The 21,802-nt window shown below is 41.7% G+C and overlaps 1 protein-coding gene across 2 annotated transcripts in view; it reads right to left on the bottom strand.

Annotated features, from left to right (window-relative positions):
• The window catches only part of scube1 (signal peptide, CUB domain, EGF-like 1), a 126,856-nt gene that overhangs the window by 44,770 nt on the left and 60,284 nt on the right, over nt 1–21,802 (bottom strand). The window contains exons 5-8 of one of the 2 annotated variants that reach the window (XM_037122242.1): nt 16,245–16,373; nt 14,220–14,336; nt 7,988–8,077; nt 772–888 (exon numbers count right to left, since the gene is read on the bottom strand). In XM_037122242.1, the coding sequence (XP_036978137.1) occupies nt 772–888; nt 7,988–8,077; nt 14,220–14,336; nt 16,245–16,373 (453 nt within the window). The remainder of the gene's footprint in view (nt 1–771; nt 889–7,987; nt 8,078–14,219; nt 14,337–16,244; nt 16,374–21,802) is intronic. The other variant, XM_037122243.1, reaches the window with a different exon arrangement.

A 21,802-nucleotide genomic window follows, 5' to 3' on the forward strand; every position in this document is an offset into this window, starting at 1 on the left:
ATGATCTTAATGTACATGCCTCGATGAAGTGGTTAATTTTAAAATAAAGAAGTTACATTGGACCTTTTCTCACCAATTATGAAAAGAGGAGAGGTCATCAGTAATTATCGTTATAGGTCGATATGAAACTTCACTATCATGATAGATTCATTAGCCATATCACCCAGGCCTACCCTCAGCCAAGAGACAGTACGTATGACATCTGACTGTATTAACAGTTATTATGAAATAATTATTGATGAGTTAATACTTTTCTTCTTTTTCTTTTTTTTCCTTGTTTTCTTTTTTTTACAAATCATAAACTGTAATCAGAAGGCTGCTGCATCATCCAGCCCTGAAAAGAATAAGGCCTATCTGCCTGTGTTAGACTCACTTTGAACCCACAGTTCAGCCTCATTCAGTGGGGCTGTTAGTTTAGAGGAAAGCAAAAACTCCACAATAACATGTTTGGGATGTTTAGGCCAATGCTGTGGCTGCCTTCTCCTTGGAACACCTTCATTGACGTCACCAGCGGGCAGTCGGAAGTGGAGAAATGCTCAGCGGTAAAATCAACAACAAGCGGCAACATTAGCAGTGACCGTGACCGGTGCTCTGTGCAGTCGGAGGTGAAGGGGATGGTGGGGTTGGGGTTTGGCTCTGGATCACTCAGATACCAGTCATAGCAGTCTCAGGTGCATATACAGTGTGCTCAGTGAACAGAAGCAGTGCATCATTGACCCGTACAACTGGCCTCACACATGTATATTCCCACACTTTTATGTATTTACTGACCTTTGCAGGTCTTTCCGTCAGGCTGCAGGGTGAAACCTACAGGGCAGCTGCAGCGCACCCCAGTGGCAGTGTCTTTACATGTCCTGTCGCAGCCACCATTGTTCACGGCGCAGGTCTCTGCAGATGGCGGGACAGAATGGAAGAAGAGAAAGAGAAGAAGAGGGTGTTAACATTGGACCTCTGCTTCTGAAAGAGCATGACAAATCATCTAGAGACACTGAAGGTGGTGTGGGTTGAGACAAAGCTTCATGCAGTAAGAATACACAATCAGACAACAGAATAGGATACAATAATTTTTTCTGTTTTCTCATGTAGCTTTGTCAACGCACAGATGAAGAAATTAGATGATAACAACCCAGTTTTCACATTTTTATACAGAGATCAATACAGTGTTCATACACAGAAAAGCCACACTTTTTTTTAATCAACAGCAGTGAATCATTACAGCAAGATAAAAATACATGACACTGTACTGGCCCAAAGGTCGGTCCTGTTTCCAAACGGAATTAGAAATCAGTTGACACACACAAAAAAAGGTAGGGACAAGGTAAGTAGACAGAAAAATAAAGTTAGTGCAAGGTTGAGTGTTGTATGTCTTGAACACACTCAATAGAAATGCCGTGTATATTTTCCCCAAGAAAAATGTTCTTGTATGTGGCATAGATAAGGTTTGCTCGGACTTGTGAATATTGCTTGAGCTGATCCCAAAACAAACACAAGCTCACGGTAACTCTAGCTCACCTGCCCAGCCGCTGTTGCTTTAGCAAAGCTCAGCACACACTTTCCCAATGGGCCTGGAGAAATGCTGAGGAGGCTGAAACTTGACTTTGACTCATGTTTGTTGAAAAGGATTCAATAAAACTACACCTAGTAAGGAAGTTTCACTTAGTGACTGTTCTGCTTTTGGTTAAGTATTTACAGAGAAAATCCAAATCCTTCATATTGCCATTGTGTGAATGAGTGCATGAATTAGGAGAGATTTAAAAAAAAAAAAAAAAAAAAAAAAAAAGCTTCATCAGATGTTAGTTCTTACAAAAGTTGACATTTGGAATTCCAAAGGCTATGACTAGACATCAGCAACAGGTAAATCAGGGATGTTCCCCTCCATTTTGGTAGCTTTTCACATTTAATTAATATGCCAGGAGACTGTGTGCCTGAGAGAAGTGAAGAGAGAATAGGAAAAGCCCTTTCAGGCTGGTAAACACATCCACATCTAGAGGTCAGTGCATTAGCATAATGCCCTTTCAGAATGCAGAGTCACAAACACATTGCAGCCAAGATGGCTAATGCGTTCTTTCACAAAACAGGAAGGTATTTGTAGATGTGTTTGTGTTTCTTCATACAACTCCAAACAACATCAATCTCACAACTTCTTCCCCTAATCTCTGTTTTCTAGCTGGCATTTGTTCCTTGCTGTGTTTATCCATCAGATCTCTGTTCATCGTTTGCAATCCTTTTCATGTCTGCTTCTCTCTCTGGAGGAGTTTTTGCAGCCAGATAGCAAACAATTTCAGAAAACGGCAGAGGAAGCAAGGCTGGAAGGAGAGACATTCCATCACCCAGGCCTGTCTGTTGGGCCCTGTAGGGCACAGCAGCAGACCTTAGTCCCTTCTCCCAGCGCCGTTCTCTGTCGTGTGTGTGAGAAATTGTATTGTTAACTATGACTTAAAGTCTAAGCTCCTGCACAGGTGTACACAATCAATAATACTTTTGTGTGAGTAAGTGCATGTGAGTAGAGTTGATGCGTGTGGAGGTGGTGTTTATGGGTCAGAGTGATTTATACTGAGTACAGTGGGCCCTATCATTAGCTGAGGGTGAGCACAGTCCTGCTTGGAGCCCCTCTCTCTCCAGGCCAAGCCCAGCCCAGCCCCAGGGCTAGACTGAGGAACACAGATGCACCGCTGGGTCTGATTGATGTGCTGGACAAGCCCCTAATACCCTCCTCAGCCCCCTCTCTAAGCCTCTACTCCCTCTGTGCATATTTCTACCATAGCCTGGTTTCTGTGTGCGCATGTGTTTGTGTGTGGATTCTGATCACATAGCATTGTCCTGTTTGTTTAATATTTAATCATTCTTCATTATTTACTTGCCAATTCAAAAATCCCACTAACATCCGTTAACATCCGGATTGTGTCTTCAGTGTGATTAAGTACGTTTTTCAGTTGACTCTGCAGTGGTCAAAGATGTGAATCAGCTCAAGCTCTGACTGGCTCTAATGGAAACACCCAGGTGGAAAATATATGTCCCCTTTCATCTGATGCTATGCCTTCTGTTGTGAAGCTAAGGACACTGGTTAATACTTCTCCAGCTATCTCCACCCCTCAGCAACTTTCATTAACAGCTTTTTCTTTATAAAGTCTGATGAGGTTTATGATCTGCTGCTTTCTACTGTTTTTCCAGCATATTCGCGATGATGAAAAGAAAAACAAAAAAGAAAAAAGCATAGAGGCACACCTGTCTCCCGGCAATGAGAAAAGAGTTGGTACCCTTTTTTTAGAAGGTGAACCAATGTCTAAAAAACCCACATATACATGCTAATTTTGCTGTAAATTTAATATAAGTGAAAAGAAAAATGTAAAGAATCCAAATGAGTTGCTGTTTATTTGTGAGTATCTAAAGCCATGAAACACGTATAGGTGCAATATGTAATAATTGTAAATTGAAAAATATATAAATTAATATTCAGAACAATCAGGGGGCAACAAATGGCTAGACTAACAACTAACTGCTGATAACTATTGTTAGCTGTTCACTCTTAGCTGTGCAGCTAACGGTTACTCTAGGACCAGGGGAGTGTTGGTACTTCAACTGAGAGCACTCCTTTCTTTTGAAGAGTTAAATGAGAAAATTGACTCATTCATGACATTTTTCGGTCTGCATCAGCAGACTGAGAAACCCCTGAGAAGCTACAATTGTCATTCTTACACTTTGGTTTTTGTACGGATTAAAATAAAACAAGATGTAATGTGTTGATTAAAAGGTGTAAAAGTGATTTTCTAGTCAGTACAAGCTAAGCCGCCTCTTGATTGTAGCTTCTCACTGCATATATAAAGTACAGACATGTCAGTGCAACAATCTTACCATCTAACTCACAGTGATATAGCAAATAAGTGTCTTTCCAAAGATGTTGAACTGTTCTTTTAAGCATTCATTTAGAATTGTCCACTGCCCATTCAGGGACATTTACAATCCAATTCCCAAACTTTTACATGTTTTGTTGTTTTTTGTTTTGTTTTGTTGGTGTTGTTGTTGTTGTTGCTGTTGTTGTTCACAATGAACGTGAAACCAGTTATGAATTAAAGATGGTATAGTTGTACTGAATATCGTGCATTAATCATTAATTTCTTTTTGCCACATGTTTTTACAAAATGACCCCTCCTTATGTTAACATTATTAAATGCATTGTTTTAGAACTACTAAAATGATTAAGAACAGTCATAGGTTTCTTCGAGTCTAGAAGGAATTGTCACAAACGGAGGAAGAGGGAATTGGCTAATGTTTCTTTTTAATTATTTCTTGGCTATGTTTTGCCTTTTGTCTTAATTATTAAGTTTGACACCCAAGTGCCTCAGGTCACCACTGTCTAGGACTCAGCTGCTGCTAAGGACTAAGTCTTAATACATGAGGCTTGCGCTCTCTGTGAGCTACCAGGGCACCCCAGACCTAAATATTCAAGTTGAGGGAAGGCTGGTATAATGAGAGGCAAATAATTAAGCTCAACTCTCCTCTTGCAGACTGATCAACAGTGGCACCTTCATCTGTGGGATTACAATATGTCAACGAGGAGCAGAGGAATGAAAAGGACAGTAAGTATACACATGTCCATCACAGTCCTCTAATGGAAACCCTGACCTCTGCAAACTGTACTTGCTGTGAGAGGAGGACAAATGTTCTATTGATTTAAACTAGAGAGCATCAGAGAGAAATCCATGAGCACTGTGTAAACTAAAGCAGCATGCCAAGTAACAACAACTGCTGCACTGCTGTAAAAAGGTGAGTGGAGCACGATCACCTTTCAGAACTCAACAAGATCCCCTCGGTCCCATGATGGGCACCTAAATCAGCTGTCAGTCAGCATGGTTCCGGCCTGTAATCACGCTATAAGGATAAACCTACTACACACACATACACACAAATACACACACCTCAGCTTAGTTTTCAACTCTCCGGATGTGATGGTTTATTTGGAAACCAGAACCACTGCAACACCACTGAGTCTCTCCTTTGACACTCGGCTCACATGTGTCCAGCACCTGGCTCCTGATTCAGCTGCTCCTTCAACATCATTAAATGTCTTTGAATTACTTTTCATCAAGTTGCCCACACTCCCTCCGGCCTCTCTCTCCTTTCAGTCTCAATCCCTCTCTTCTTCTAGCCTCTTCTCATCTCAGCAGCACCTTTTCATTAGAGCCTTGGTTGCAGCTCTATTTGTCTTGATCGGTGTGTTTTCTGCAGGGTGTGATGGCAGCGGAGGCACACACAGGAGCGCCGCATGTCAGAGGAAGCAGACAAACTGATAGCAGTGTAAAATCTAACATACTGATGCTGTTTAGGCAGTGCCAGTACTGCACTGGGCTGGCCTCTGCACATGTGCATTTGTGCACATAAGCTTGATGGAGGCACACACAGACTCGCATTTAAATAAAACAGGAGTTGGGTTAAATTGTAAAAAAAAAATTCAAGACATGATATGGTGTTCCTTGTCCATCAACTCCAAATTCAAAAACATGTCTGTGATACTTTTGCAAGTTCAATTTACTAATCCTAATAGATTCAATATTAAGATAAATTAAGTGCTAAATTGAAAATAATTTTTGGCTTAATAGAGGGGCTATCTGGACTACATGGACTTTTGTAACGCACTTACATAAAAAATGTTCACCTTATTCACACACTCACACACCAATGGCGGCAATCTACCAAACAAGTAATATGAGGTTTTTTGTCTTTCCCTGGGACATGTTGGCGTGATCAATATATAAAGTCATGATGATTTTTTGTATCGAGTTGTTTCTTTCTATGTACAATTCCAAGGTAAGATGAGGGAGATTTAATGTCAACTACTGAACATCAGCTTATTCAGAAAGCTGGAGGTAACAGAGCATTTTAACCCTGGATCAGGCTTAAGTCTGAAATGTCTTTAACAATACTCATTAGCAACAGGTACTGCTGTGGCTGATCCTGATCTCGTTCTGGAAAGCCTCCATATCGGGAAGTGTTTCTAATACAATACCAGTGAGGTGCACAAGACATACAATAGGGCATTCCTGAAACACTACAGGTTACACATGGAGAGCCATCAGGACGGATGACAGGTATGTTGGTACTACAGGAGGTGAATCATGGTTTAGTGGGAAGAGATAAAACATTCAGTTAAAAGGAAATCGAGGGAGAAGAGAGGACAGAGAGGTGAAAGAGGGATAAGGAATCACCCCCTAAAACCAAATTCTCCACTCTTCCTCACTGGCTAGAACCTGCTGAAATAAAACTTGTATAAGATCAACTACAGACTGTGCAGCACAGCAGTTGGATGTTCTGGATACCGGTAGGGATTTCTGATGAACCTCTGTCTCAGAAAATAAAAGTAAGGTGAATTTCAAAACAGTAGAGGATGAAAGTGATGCTTCAGGAAAAGCAAAAAAACTTTAACTGAAATAACCCATTTGATTTTGGGTTAGTCACAGGAGAAACATTTATCAATTATTTGAAAGATGTGTTGAAGGACTGATAAGTGGCAGGGTGCAGTCTTTCACCTAACAGAAGAAGTCCTTCATCCATGACATTTATTGTGGGAATAGAACAGCAACTTAAAACCAGATTGGTTCAGGATTGACTGATTGATTGTATGGTCCAAGGATGCCTCAGTGCTCCTGAGTTTCTTTTATGCAGCCCCCCCGGGACAAAAGCAGTATGAATAAAAACTTAGTGTAATTTTATTATCACAATAATACCTGAAAATGAATTGAAAAGGATCCCCAACTTGATTTAATGATATCATCATACTATTTTCTAAGCATTAATGAATAAATAACTGTTCACCCCAAGGAAACATTCAAATGGTTTCTGCTTAACCTCTGCTGATCATGCCATTTTTTTCCCCCAGTTAGTTTCTTCCCCTTCTCATCAGCAGGCCACTAAACTGAAGTGAGTTGTTGCAGCTTAATTTACATCTAGTTTCTGTCAAACTTATGCAGGTCAGTAAATTGTAGTACATTACTAAACCATTAACATTTTCACAGATCATCACATTTTCAGATCAGCCCAACTTTGGAGGAGAAATACAATGACTAACTAATTTGTCATTCCTTCATTGCCTATTGATGTCTAATAACAATGTCTTCACACTTTTAAAATCAAATGACAACAATAAATTGGCGCATAAAATAATAACAGGAAACAAACTTAATGTTTTTGTATTCCTCCTTATTGTCGACAATGTGGGGTGATTAAATCAAGGTAAAGCTGTGAACGATGTGAGGGCCTGACTGTTGGACTGGTGAGAACATAAATAGTTAAAAAACAAAAAAAGTCCTTCAATTTGAAGAACATTCAAGTAAGTTGCTTGGTAACTACCACCTACTTACCATGAAATTTCCAGACCTGTAAGAAAGAAATGTTGCTGATGAATGTTATGTTGCATATTTCCTTGAAGTTACACAAGTTGCCAGAAGTGACTAATTTTGCAGTCTGTTATCCAGACCGGTTGTTTAGTCGGCTGACTTTAACCTTGACTTTTAAGCCTAAACTATTTAGTAATTGCAAAGGGCTGGGATTTCCAACGCAGTTCACATCACTTTGATGGAATATTTCTGTAATCACTGGGTAAGTCTGGTGTAAAACTTTTTCAGGGGTTTTGCTCTGGTATCCTGTTTTGGTCACATTGGTACTCAAATGAGGAGAATGGGAAACAAAAATGTTTGGAATGGGTGTAAATGGTTAAAATCGTTAAAAAAAAAAAAAGTACAATAAATTTGGTAGGTAGATTTAGGAAGGAAGGGTTTAAAGGAAAACAGCGTTCTCTTTGACTCAGTTCCCATCACGTTAGGAACAGAACTTTGACCGTGGGAGTAGACACAGTGGGCATCAAATGTTTACAAAAAAAGATTAACAAAATAAAGACAGAGAGAGGAGAACGAGGAGGAAAGGAGAGGATTGGAGTCGGGGATACAAGCACAAGCGCCATGGCAACACATAGAAAGAGGAAGAAAAGAGTTACCCATAAGTAGCCGCCGTTTCACCCGCTTGTCCACATCAGCTACTGACGTGGCATTGAACTCAGAGCTCTCAATTGCAGCCTCATCTTTCTCTAAAACACAAGTGACAAGGGGACAAACAGTGAGCAGCAGGTTAATGAGAAGCCCAAATGACCAGACCTTCAGCCCCTCTTGGCGTTTGAGCAAAAAACCAAAGCCAAGAAGCAAGAAGCGATGAAGAAGCGCCAAAATCCCTGTTAGAGTGTTAATCCCCAAACAAATGATAAAACCCCCAGAGCAAACAAAAGAACAAAACAAAATAAATGAAAATGATCAGTATCAGTGTGTAGCTTACAAAATGAAGCGGTAGGTAGGCAAGTAGGTAGGTAGGGAAGGGGAGGGAGGGAGGTTCAGCGCTTACATATGAAAAAAAGTTTTTAAAAAAAGATAGTTGGGGAGGTGTGGGGTTTTGGGAAAGGAGTGGGATTGGGGTAAACGCTATAGGGGATTTTAATTCTGATGTTGACGTTGCTGTTGCCGCCGATGGAGTTTCTGTCCTCTATATCAAACAGCCGCACTTTGTCTGCATTAGGATGGAGGAAGAGAGAGAGCGGAGGATAGATGTCCAACATTTCCATGGCAAGCTGCCTTTAAATGTGTTCAAAGAGACAGAAGCAAAGAAAAAAGGGGTTGATGTTGACGACCAGAAGGAGAAGAAAGAGTGGTGGAGTGGAGGACAAGAGGTCCAACAGCAGAGGAAGGTGCTTGAAGAAGTGAGCAATGACATGATGATCGAGAGGGAATGATGAACAGAGTAGGACAAAGAAAACAGGATCAGACCCATCATGGCCCACAACGGAAGAGGTATATGAGGGAAGGAAGGGGTATACACACTGAGAAATGGGGTTTGAAGGGGGTGGGGGTGTAGGGAGGGCATGCAGAGAAATATAAAAGCAGGAGGAAGTAATCTGGGGGCAGCGCTGGTTGCCTGTTTGTCTATGGAACACGTCGCAACTGGCTTTAACAGTCAACACTGGAAAAACCAAGTTCCCAAAATTGGGCTGTGACGGCGGGGGGGGCTGAAGGCTGGAGGACGGACGGTGAGGGGTGGGAGGGAGGAAGGTGGAGCTGGTGAATGGCAATGGTTGTAGAAGGAGGTGAGATGGCATGTATGTGTTGCAGGGTTAGGGACAGTGGGTTTGATGATTGGGCTGGGAGAGGGAGGCGGCCTTTCACTGGGCCTGAGTCATTTAGGCCTGAATGAGCATCTCTCTGTGAATGGACGCCACTTGCCGACTTTGATGTACACACACAGTTCTATGGGATGGTGGGGGCCAGAGGGGTTGGATATGGGGGTAATTAATGTCCCTTCCATTCCCCAGCCCAGGCCCACTACCTTATTCTTTCAGGGGCTATTCTTTTTCTGAAGTCCACTCAGGAATGAATGAAGGCTTTCTGGAGCTCAGCTAATGGGTGAAATATGGCTGTGTGAATGTGTGTGGAGTGTGATTGTTAAATCGAATGCTTGTGCATACCAGTACTTCTGAGCTTCTGCATGTTTGAATGTGTGAAAAAATCTGTCAGAGAGGGAGATAAATGGTGAGTGTGTGTGTGTACGTGTGTACGTGTGTACATGTGTGTGTGTGTGTGTGTGTGTGTGTGTGTGTGTGTGAGGGGTTGATGTGTGAGAGGTTGAGGTTGAGAATGGGTGGGAGAAGAGTCCCACTCAATCCTAAAGAGTCTATGGGACTAAAGCGGTGGTCAGAGGCCCACAGAGAGGGGAGTGTTTTAGAGAGCCAGACCTACATAGGACGAGGAGGGGGAAGAGTTAAACCACTCTACAAAATTAAATCTAGGAGGAGAATGGTAATAACCAATCCACTGGAAGGAAACAGAAGGACCAGGGCTGCTAAACAACATCAACAATAAAAATGTATTTCAATTCAAAAAAGGAAAAATGGCAGAAAAACTAAAAGAAAAACAGGGAAAACAACAAGTGTACAATACAGGCTCTCTCATGCAGTCAGACAAGAGGACAGACAGATGGGCAGAAAGATTAGTGAAAGAGGAAGTGTCAGACAAATGGACGATGTGGCCCATGTGAGTGGACACATGCAGTAGCAACAGCATGTTATAAGAGTAGAAGAAGGATGAGTGGAGCAAGTCCCTGTCCCTCTACTGATGTGTATGGAGCAAGAAAGGGGGCTGATGGATAGGGATGTTGGTGGTTTTGTGGGTGTCAGTGATTCAGTTGCTTTTGGTTTGGGAATTGTGAGGAGGTGGAGATGAGGAGGTAGTGAGAGAGAGCTTGAGGAGGAGGAAGTTTGGTTTGCTTTTTTTCCTGGGAGCTCTACCTAAGATCAGGCTGCAATTGAGATGTCCATTTTGTCCGTTTTAGCCAGAGTCTAACAAGTGGCCCCTGACCCCCCCACCCCACCCAGAGTCGCTCTTTCCTCTTGTGCACTGAGGATCAAATTCACCTGATTTGGTTTTGACATGGATGCTCAGACAAGACAGGCAATCAGATACTATCACCAGAAAGCAGGAGGAGGAGGAGGGAGGAGGATCAGAGGTAAAACGCTACATAGAAAGGGTAAAAGGGAGGGTGGGGGGGTTAAAGGCAGGCCCCAAAAAAAGTTGGGACACTCAGACCATAGACACAGAGGTCCTTTCTCTCATCAAAGTATGAAGAGAGACAGAGAGGGAGACAGAGAGAAAGAAAAGACACAAAACATTGGGAAAGGAGGGAGACAAGGGTTCTTGCTCGCCCTCATTCTGCTTCTTCCTCAAAGCCTTTCTTCGATGGTGCGTTTCACTTCTTCAATGCAGCTGGAAAGAAAAAGGGATTATCAGCAGTCAAAACCTGGTGCTGCTGAAAAGCAGCACAGCAATCTGCTCAAATGGTGACTGTGAGAGACAGACAGACAGACAAAGAGAAGGAGAAAGAGGTGTTTCCAGTGTTCGAACACAGCAGGAAGGACAGCAGATCAACATGTCAACAGATGACTGTGTCTGTGTGTGTGTAATCAATAGTTGGCATGATTCTGGAATATTTCTCTTTTACAGTAAAGAATCAGAGAGCTTCGTGATTCTTCTTGCTCTACAGGCTGTTACAATCTCACCGTTTACATGTAATGAAGTGTTTACTCATACTTGCACTTTGTTTTCTTTGGTCTTAACCACATGGAAAAGTTTTACACTGCCCATTACAAATGAACCCAAACTTGTATACAAAAGGCACATGAACTCCTCAGCAGCTCATTAACTGGACAGAGACTTGGTGGCTTGTCATCCTCCTGGCAGTAGTTTGGCCTCGGTTCATTTCGTTCTGCTAAACTTTACAAGTTTGAGGAATAATCAGAAGTCCTCACAACTGGCCGTCAAAATCTTGGTCTAAAGTCAAGGATGCAGAGTTGTTCTGCCCTTTAACAGGCACATTACTTAGAAAGTAAGATGCACCTAAAGAGGCAGTTCTTTAATGATTAGAGAGGCTGCTTTCAGTCATGTTCCCATGCACATGGTTAAGACGTTGCAGCAAATATCATGGCACATTTAAGCAGCAAAACCTAAAGCTGTAGTTATAAAGCTGACAGGACAAACAGCTAAACCTCTAGCTTCTGAAGTAAATATTTTCAGACATCTTGGCATTTATCAGGTAGACAGCTGCTTTATTCCAAACAAATCAACTGTGTGATCCTGAACTGTGTGTGTGGCCTTTTGGATGCATAGAAGTGCACAGAACATTAATTAACATTAGATCCCAACTGATCCTCTCATATTGTCAAGAAATTTAAATAAGCAATTAAGTTAAGCTGCTGTGCCTCATGTGTACATGCGCACATCATGTCTCTTAATTGAGAGACAAACTTTTCATTAATGTTGCTTGGGGAGTGCTGCAGGTAGTGGAGTTATTGATGGGACAGAGGATGGGGAGATGGCACATGGTGACTGGCCAAAGACTACATGCCTCCCTCCAAGTGAGGACGAGTGCCTCTGTTTAAATAGCAATGCACCAGGTGCAGAAGTACCTGATTTTTAAAGTGAATAAGAGATGAACGTTGGATTTGTTTAAATGATGTTATGCCCAAAACATACTAATTGAGAGTTTAAATACAACCTATTTGTGCCTTGCACATCCTTTGAGCCCAGATTATGCAGGCCTTAGACACATCCTAAATGCAAATGTGTCTTGCGAGATAGACCATGTGCTATAGTTTGTTCAATTGGGGCCCAAGTGTTTAACAGCCAAAATGTTCAATCTAAAGATAAATCTATGATTTTCTCTAAACAACATAAAAGTGTTTTAGACCGAAGCATCCTATTTAGATGTTGCATGACCTGACCACTTTTATTTAGAACTGCATTACATAGAAACATTTGTGCAGATGAGTCATTTTAGAGCACTACTTGGATTCTTTCATTCATTCATTCAAGTAAATTGGTTAATCAGTTTGAGGGAACACATCATGATGTAACTAATTTGCGGGAACATTTTGGAACAATGTGCAATGAAAAATTACAAACATCATTGATTACAGCCTTTTGAGGGCAATATACTCTCTGAAACAAGCTGCAGTAGACTGACCTCAACAGCAAAGATGTGGTGATGACATTTTTTCTACAATCTCCACAAACTACTTCTTACATTTATATCAGCGGCAAGGAGGCTGAGAAAACAGAGTTATGAACTCCACTTACCTGGGAGGGCTTGTCCATCCTCTACTGGTTAGAAAAATAGCAAATGAAAATAAATATCTTCTACGTGAGAGCCAGGATGAGGAGGCATGCTTTTTGACAGTCATATACAAATCGCCTGCTTGGGCAGAGGGAGCTACCTGCTGGCTGCTGGCTGGGCTCACTGAGTGAATGGAGTTTTGACATGATGAATGTGTTTTTCAGAGTCTGAGTGGGAGATGTGTCAGTCATTCATTTTCCACCAGCCAACTCAGTTATTTCTTTAATACTCAAAACACATCATTGCTCATTCCTTGGCCCTGACACCTTGCAACTTAGATGCTCCCACCAAGACTTACAATGGGAAGTATCACACATAATGTGTGTGTTTGAGACATAGATGCTTATGTGGCAGAGAGGATGGAGACACAGTGTCAGAATTTGTATCTGATCTATTAAATACTGTGCTGAAGTTTGCTCCAACAGGAATCTCTGGAAAAAAAAAGTTTTCCATCTTTCTCAGCCATTGGATAATGAAAGGAATGTTCTGACTCATTGGTTAAGAGAAACACAAAACATTTGATTCTAAGATTTTTAAGGCTTTTAAAAGTGAAATGTTAACTTTTCTTGTTTCATTTGAAATCTTTAACCTTGGAACAACGTCATATACCCACTAGCCTTTTATGGGACGTTTTGCCACTAATTGCACCTCAGCAAACATGTTTATTTCAAAGGTTAGTTAATTCTGCCAGTCTATTAGTCATACTAATGCAAGCTTCTAAGCAGCCTGAGAAGCTCAACTAAGGGCACAAAAGCACACAGCTCTGCGAGGATTTCTCTACTGGCCAAGATAGGATGAAAAACATTAACCCCATGGAGTAAAATAAATGTTCAGCTTGAGGTGTCACATTTTAAAATCCTGACACCTTAAACAATTATTCTGCCCTTGCAACAGATATGTTATTAAAAACAAACTCTTCATTAGTTGTTGATTCAATAAAAAGCTTGTAGAAAATTGAAATGAGTGATCACCCCATTACCATTTGTTCTTTTTGTAATCTATGAACAATCCTGCAGTAGTGATTCTGGCGGGTTATAAACAATAAGAGCATAGCTTACACTTTGATAAATGAAGATTGAATAAGGTCTCATCCTAAGTGTTTTTCCCAGAATGGGTTTCTCATCAGCAGCAGGGCAACAATGAAACCTGAGTTTTATCCACTTCATTATCGACAGTGTGGAGTGATAAAATCAAGGTAAAGCTGTGAATGATGTGAATGTGTGTATGTGTGTGTGCGTGTGTGTGCATGTGCGCGTGCGTGTGTGAGTGTGTGTGTGAGCAGCTCCCTGTGTCTTTGTGTTCAGCAGGGTGTTAAATAAGATGAGGCCGGGGGAAGGGGAGAGCTAGGAGATGATCTGTCTTCCAACTCACCACCTCCAATGCCCCCCCCCCAGCTTCCTCATTTTGTACTTTTCTTATTTTAAATTATCTGTGCAACACTGAAACCGTTCAGGGCCTTCTATCATGCAACAGATGTATGTGTGTGCGTAAACAGGGAAGCCATCTTGGTTGTCACTCACCGATGCAGGTCTTGCTGTCTGAGTGCAGAGCATACTTCTGGTGGCAACCGCACACCGGCCCTGTGTCCGTGTCATCACATGTGTGCTGGCAACCGCCGTTTCCATAGTTACACGTCACTGAAGACAACAGACACACATTCAAGTCTCACTCCTGGCCACAAGGCTGGTAACTTTTCAAATGTCAACTAATTCCTTATTTAGCTGTAATAATGATACAGAAAGACAGTTCAGCCTTAAATACCAAACAGGAGCACCAGAGGGAGATTCATACTGGGCAGTAGTAAAAAGCAAAATGATGCTCAACTCGATGAATGACCAACATGACAGGTGGGAGTGGGCCGTAACAAGATGAGGAGAGAGACAGAGAGACAGAGAGAGACACAGAGACAGAAAGAGAGAGGGAGGAAGCAAAAGATATGGGGAAGGGGATGAGAGAAAGAGAGGGGGAATCGGATGGATAGGGAGATTTAAGAAAGAAGGAGAGGGAAGCATAAGGATGGGGAGGGGGAAAGTAAGAAAGAGAGGGTTAATTGGAAAAACTTATGTGCACGAATGTGAACTTTGTAAACGGGGACTACGTTCCGTGTTTGAATTGCAGCTTAAATTCTGAAGTTCTTCATGAGGTTCCTGACTTCCTTTTCAATTCTTTCTTTAAAAGTAAAAAGTAATGAAAGAAGAGCGTGAGCAACACAAGGGATGAGAAAAGATGTTGAAGAAGGAGGAGAGATAAAAAGAAGGGGAGGGATGAAAGAGAGGGAGAAAGACGAAGACACGAAGCAACATGGAGATGCAACTATAAGAACTCAGGAACCTTAGCTCTTATCCGCCACAGAAAACCAGGTTTCAGTTTACACCACTGGCCCTAAAACAGCAAGCTGAGTAGATCTTTTTCATGGGCCACAAACTCTTAAGATGGAATGTGCCATAATAAACAGAATTGATTTGTCAAACACTGACTCTGGGAGAGGTGAAAAGGGAACAAATGCACAAATACACTTAGGAGCTTTGCAGTTCCCTCATCAGGACCATTTTTTGGATCACTGAGTGACTCTGAGGAGAAGGGAAAAGTGGAGTATAGACAAGGAATAAAAGAGAGAGAGGACAAGACAGAGGCAATGATGTGGGAGACAGATCATGGAGAAAATGGAGAAAAGAGGTGAAAATGAAGAGAGGACAGGAGAGGAGAAGGAAGAGTGTGTGTGTGTGTGTGTGTGTGTGTGTGTGTGTGTGTGTGTGTGTGTGTGTGTGTGTGTGTGTGTGTGTGTGTGTGTGTGTGCGCACGGAGGCGTTGTAGACATAACTACCATTTCTTTCATCACTCGTTTACTACCGGCCTGCGCTGCCCTGCTCAACAGACTGGCACATCACTGGGTCCCTTGCCGCTAATGAAATATTACCACAGCAGGGGATGCATTAGAGCTTTTCAGAGGCTTTCACAATCTTTACACTCTCACCGTCTAAGAGGAGAACAAGATGTGTTGCCAAACAAAGTGTAACTAAAAGCTGATTTTTTCCCCCTCAAAAACAGCAGCCCTAAATTCCATGGCTGCAGGCACTCTGCGTGAAGAGTGAGAAACAGAGATGGAGCGGCAAGGGGGAGCGCATGGAGACATGAATTCTCTCTACTGAATCCTTCAGCACCTTCAGCTTGGCCTGAAATGCTTAACTGATTTTGGTATTAAATGTCCACCCTCATATTTTACCGCTGAAGGCCTACTGGAACTTGTCCATCAGGGCTATTACAGATGTTTATTACAGGAAGAGTTTAGATCCTTCATCGCACCAGTATGTAACCTCAATAAAATCAAGTCTCTGAAACAAAGTATTAATACCTTGCTGCTATGTGGATTGTATAATAAAGTGACAAGTCAATTGACTTAAAGATTAACAGATGATGGGAAGTGTTACACATTTCTCTATGTAGAGCCTCAAGACCTGCTTTGCCTGTGAGCTGCCCACTGAATGTGAACAAACTATTTACGTGTGCCTGAGTGTGAGTATGGTCATGTCAGGTGTGAGACATACATGTACAGTCTTTCTGGTTTTTGGCCAGCTCAAAGCCAGGGCGGCACTCGCACGACACCCCGCCTTTGCCAGGAGCCTCCCTGCAGATGTGGGCACAGCCGTGGTCCTTGTTCATGCAGTTCATCCCATCTGTGGAAGGGACAGAGAAAGAGGAACACAGAGACTTAAATAACTTCTTAAAGCTCGGGAACTTTTGTCTGAATTGTTCAGAAAGGAACTAAGCTGACAAGTCATCTCCACATGCACAAGTTCATGTTCTCATGAACATTTCATAAAATTCAAACCACTCTCTATAACATTCCAAATCATGACTAAAGAAGCAGCAGTTTATGTTTAATGAAAGCATCTTTAGTTATAATTTTGAAAGAGGTTTACACAAAAAGTCAGCTACTCTACTCCCTCATGACTGTCTTGATGTAATTTAATCTCATAACTTAAAATGCTGCTAACTCCTGACTAGAACAGGGAAATATAGGAACTCACATTCTACCATTCTGCATGTGTAAAAACGTAAAAGAAACTGGATGTTGTTAAAATGCAAGCAGGTGCAGATGTGTTTTCTACTCATATGCATAATGCAAGAGAAAGAGAGTTATTTTGCATGTTTTTCAAACCTAACAAATCCCACATAAGGACAGCCCTGGCCAGCGGAGACACCATCAAGAGACGTCATTTTAACAGGATGTTTAAAACATTTTTTAAAAAAGGTATAACATTGTGTACTTGGAAAGAAATCCAATTGAATTACATTATCACATTACTAAAGTACATGTAAACACTCAGATTATAATCATAACCTGATTATTCCCAGTAATCGGATTAGTGTCAACGTGGTCATTGTCAGGTCCTCGAATGTTTTCCCCAACCATCATACATCAGTCAGCCAAAACATCGAAACCACTGACAAGTGATGTGAATAATATTAAACATTTTGTTACAATGCAATGTTCTGCTAAGAAACCATGGGTCCCGGTGCCTATGTGAATGCCACTTGACATGCACCACCCCTCTAAAAATTGTTGTGGATCAAGTGCACCTCCTCATTCTTAGGGCACTCCCCAGACACACCGCAGAAACTTCTCAGGAATGACATGAGGAACACAACAAACAGCTCAAGGTGTCGACCTGGCCTCCTAATTCCTCGGTTTTCAATCTGATTGCGTGTCTGTCGGATCTAACCCCCCAACATACAGGACCCAAAGGATCCACTACGTGTGCCAGGGGGAAACCTGAACAATATTAAGTAGGTGGTTTTAATGTTGCGGCTGATCAGTATATATCTAAATAATGTTACTCACATAATGTCTAATGTGGTCACACTGAATTATCATCCAAAATCTGGAACTCCCCTCAGCTTCACTTCACTTCGCTTTATTGAGAGTTTCAGCTCAGCGCTGTCAGTGGTGTTGTTTTCAGGTGTACCAGGCAGCTGTTTTCTGTAAAATAGCTCTATAATCTATAAACTACCAGCAAGAACTACACAGGTGACAGACACAGTTAAACAATAGCTGATAATGCACAGAGCATTAGGCTATATTGTACTGTAGCTTACCAAGATACACCTTATGCAAAACTCAGGCACAATAAGTTGATTAAGTTAATTAAAGCCAACTACAGTCCCCTGTTCACATTCTAGCAAGTGCTATGATATCTTGCTAACATGTCAATTAAATGTTTTTCATAATCTTTTAACAGCTTGGACAAAAGCTTAGAACACTGACATATGCAACATCCCTCATACTGATGCTCTAGCATTACATTCAGTTTATTTTGCACTTCATGCTTGGATTATGTATGGGCCCTAAAGACAAATGTCATTTATCATTTAACAATACTGGTAGCATGATACTACAGATGGCTTTTGTACATAATGTTTATTTCACAGGAGGATGAATTCTATCGATATTACCTCTCAAGTCATCAGGTGGTCAAAATTCTAACTTTAAAAAAATAGTTCTGGTCAAGAAGCTCACTGTTGTCAGTTGAATCACAGCAGTTGGATTATAAACTGTGTCATTTCATACTGAGCAACACAGCTCTGTCCAAGCCACTATACATAATGTGAGGGAATATAGATCCTAGACCTTTTTCATAAGTTAATTCAAGCACTTTTCAAAGATTTTCATGTGCATTTTCAAACCTTTACAAGTTAGTTGCTTGCTAGCTAATATCAAACAATTCATCATAAAAGTAACAGTTACAATTTCAACAACTTTCAGGCACTACAAGCACTTTTCAACTTCAAAAACCCATAAAAATGTTAGGATTTTCAAGGATTTTCCAGTAGCCGTACAAACCCTGACAGAAGACCAATAAAAACACAGGGCAGGGCGATTCATTTCTGTCTGCTCGTTAAGCTCAGGTTCAGAGTGCTACTGAAGCTGGCTATACTTACTTACTGACAGCACTCAGGAGGATGCACACTTTTTATTTATCTGCCTGTGTAGAAATACCCTTCTATACATATCCACATTACAAACTCAAATATAAAAGTTGAGTGGAAAATCTACAATTCCCTAAAGGATGATTTAACTGCAACTGTTTGGACTCCACTACTGAAATGTTTAGCCTGCTGCATCATTGTAACACCCAGAATCAAGCAGAGAACAACCTCAGGTGATAGTAAGAAGACTTGTAAACAAGGACTCATGGTTTCTGTAACAGTGAGAACAAAGTTGAGCTAACCAGCAACAGATCTCAGACCCCTGTTTGCCTTCCCTCATTCCTTACAAGACATTTTTACATATATACTTTCAGAAATACGCTTTCTGAAACCAAACTTTGTTACATTGACACAGTTCCTCTTCTTCATCAGTGCCAATTAAACCCTTCAACTTAATTTATGAATCTTCTCGGCCCATATTCTCAACTGTCACTGCTCTGAGGCTTCTTCTTGGCAGCAATAACACAGCAGATCATCCTCCTGCTCCTACTCTATCCTTTCATTCCTTCACCAGGGTCTGTTTGATGTAGTCTACTATCGTCATGATATACAGATACACACTGTGTCAGACATAATATCTGAAATAGGTCAGTGTTCAAACCTTCATCAGCAGGGAGAGGAGTAGAGGGAGGAAGCAAGGAGGTGGAGGACAGAAGGCCAATGCTCTCCTAAGAGGCAAGTGGGAAGGAAAAAGCCAGCCAAAGATATTACAGAGGTCTGGGAAAAACTGGAAAAGTTAGTTTGGGAGTGAGTGGATGTCTATTTGTCATGGCACAATCAGATGTCTTCACTCACAGAAGATGGTTGCTTTCAGTTTGTGTTCTGTATGTGTTCACAACTAAGCTTCCATATTCTCTCAGCTGACGAAAGTTTTTTCACCACCACTACAAATCATCTGTTGTTTTTTTTAGGATGATGGTGTCACCCAACATAACACCTGTCTCAAACAAAGTCATGGACTATATTCTAAGTTATATGGTACATTTATTGTGATTTAAAAAACAAAAACAAAAAAACACAATGGTTTACATCTATGTATGAGTGCTACACCTATCTAGTGTTGATGATCAATTAAGGAGTCTCTCAACCTGGGGAATTAAGCTGCTCCATAGTCTGGTGGTATGGCAGGAAATATTTTCATATATTTAGTCAGATAGCAGCAGGGAGAACATACTGTGGGTGCTGTCATGGGTGAGCGGGAGGGGGCTGAGCACACAGCCCTGGGGGGTTCCAGTGTTGACCACTAATGTCCGGTATCCAGTTGCAGAGTGTTGTACTCAAGCCCGGAGTGTTTATCAGCTACATGAGGGAAACTGTTTTTGAGTGTTGAGCTGAAGACAGATTGAATTGAATTAAGTTGGTCCTGGTGACCTGGTGCATACTGGTGAGGGTCCAGGCTGGCAGGGATGTTATCTTTGATGTGCTGGAGAACCAGTCTCTCACTCCATCAGGATGGAGGTAAACGCCACAGGGCAGTAGTCCTGCAGACTAGATACAGCAGACTTTTTAGGTACTTGAAGAATGATGGCTGTCATGAGGCAGAAGGGAACAGTCTCCTGTGAGAGTGAGATGTTATGAATGTTAAAGCCTATGCCAATTCATTCTCAGCAGGAATTTTTTCACATCTGCTTTGGTTGCTGACTTTACAGCAAAGGCTTTGTTGAGAAGATCACAGCAAGCATAAAATGTATTCATCTCATTCGGCAGCGTAGCCTAACACATAATGGGGGCACTCAGCTTTTGTAGCCTTTGACATTTTGAATTGCCTGCCACATCTCGTTAGTGCTGTTGATTCTGATGTTCATCTGATGTCTCTATGGATGTCTCCTCTTCACTTCCTTGATGCCAGCTTGAAGGAAGCTTGAAGGAAGCTGTTCAAGGAAGCTGTTGCTTCTTGCTGTATGCTGTATGCTTCTTTGTCGCCTGATCGAATGGCAGTTTTCATTTTCTCTTTTGGATATGGATAGAGCCCTCATTTTCCCAGTCATCCAGGCTTTCTGGTTATCTAAGATTCTCTGAGAGATCTTTGAAGGTGACATCATTTAAAATGATGCCGAGATTATACAATGGCGCGTTGAAATCACGTGACCAATTTAAGATGACGTAGCAGCGAGACAGAGCCTCTGTGAGTGTCAAGTCAAACTGGAATGAATGGTCTGATGCTAAAATCACAAGAAATCACAAAAGCACACAATACTGAAAGTGGGCGGAACCGATGCACCTGCTGAGTTCCACCCGGGGCTTTAAAGAGTGCACACAACACCGGAAGCAGGAGCAACAGAAGATGGCTTGCGGCTAAAAACTTGAGCAATAGTAAGTTGAGTCTGTCTTAAAAACTGCTGCGATCGCCACTAAAGGTATGCAGGACTGATGGTCTACAGCACCTGATTGGCAGCCGGTAAAGAACTGAGCTCTGAACAAACGGAAAAAGACGGAATCTGCCATTAATACAGTTAACATTAGCTTAGCCTAATCATGGTGAATTTAATGTTAACTAATTTCTAATGCTTTTAACATTATGTATGGTGCTGGTTTAAATAATTGCAAGCACCACACCAGCCAATCACAAAATTACATGACAAGTCACGTGATTGGGTTGCTGAGGGACAGGGGGAAGATTTGGGAGTGACAGGGCGGAAAAATGAAAGCAGCAGTGCCAGTCACAGAGGCAGCGACAGAGATAGTGAGTTTTGAGAGTTAAGAGATTTGTGACATTTAGCGTGTTTGGAGTGGATAGTTAGTGTGTTGTGTAGTGTTTGGTGTAGTGTGTTTAGTGGAGTCGTTTTTTGTTTAATGAGTCAAAACAATGAGGAGACTGCTTAATGTGGATCAGGCAGTGCAGCTCTTCATTTAGCTAGAAGGAGCTCAGGCAGACCTGAGCATTGCCTGCATTTGAATGTAAATAGTTACATATAGCTTTGTAAATTTCAAAAACTTATGCACAAATTTAGCAAACAACAATTTACATTTTGTGGGGCGGCTGTAGCTCAGTGAGTATAGCAAGTCGACTAGTGATCGTAAGGTTGCTGGTTCAAATCCCAGCTCTGGGCAAGGCTGAGCTGCATGTCGAAGTGTCCTTGCGCGAGATACTGAACCCCACATTGCTCATCAGTGA

Source organism: Acanthopagrus latus, chromosome 14 (assembly GCF_904848185.1).
Source record: "Acanthopagrus latus isolate v.2019 chromosome 14, fAcaLat1.1, whole genome shotgun sequence".
NCBI lineage: Eukaryota > Metazoa > Chordata > Actinopteri > Spariformes > Sparidae > Acanthopagrus > Acanthopagrus latus.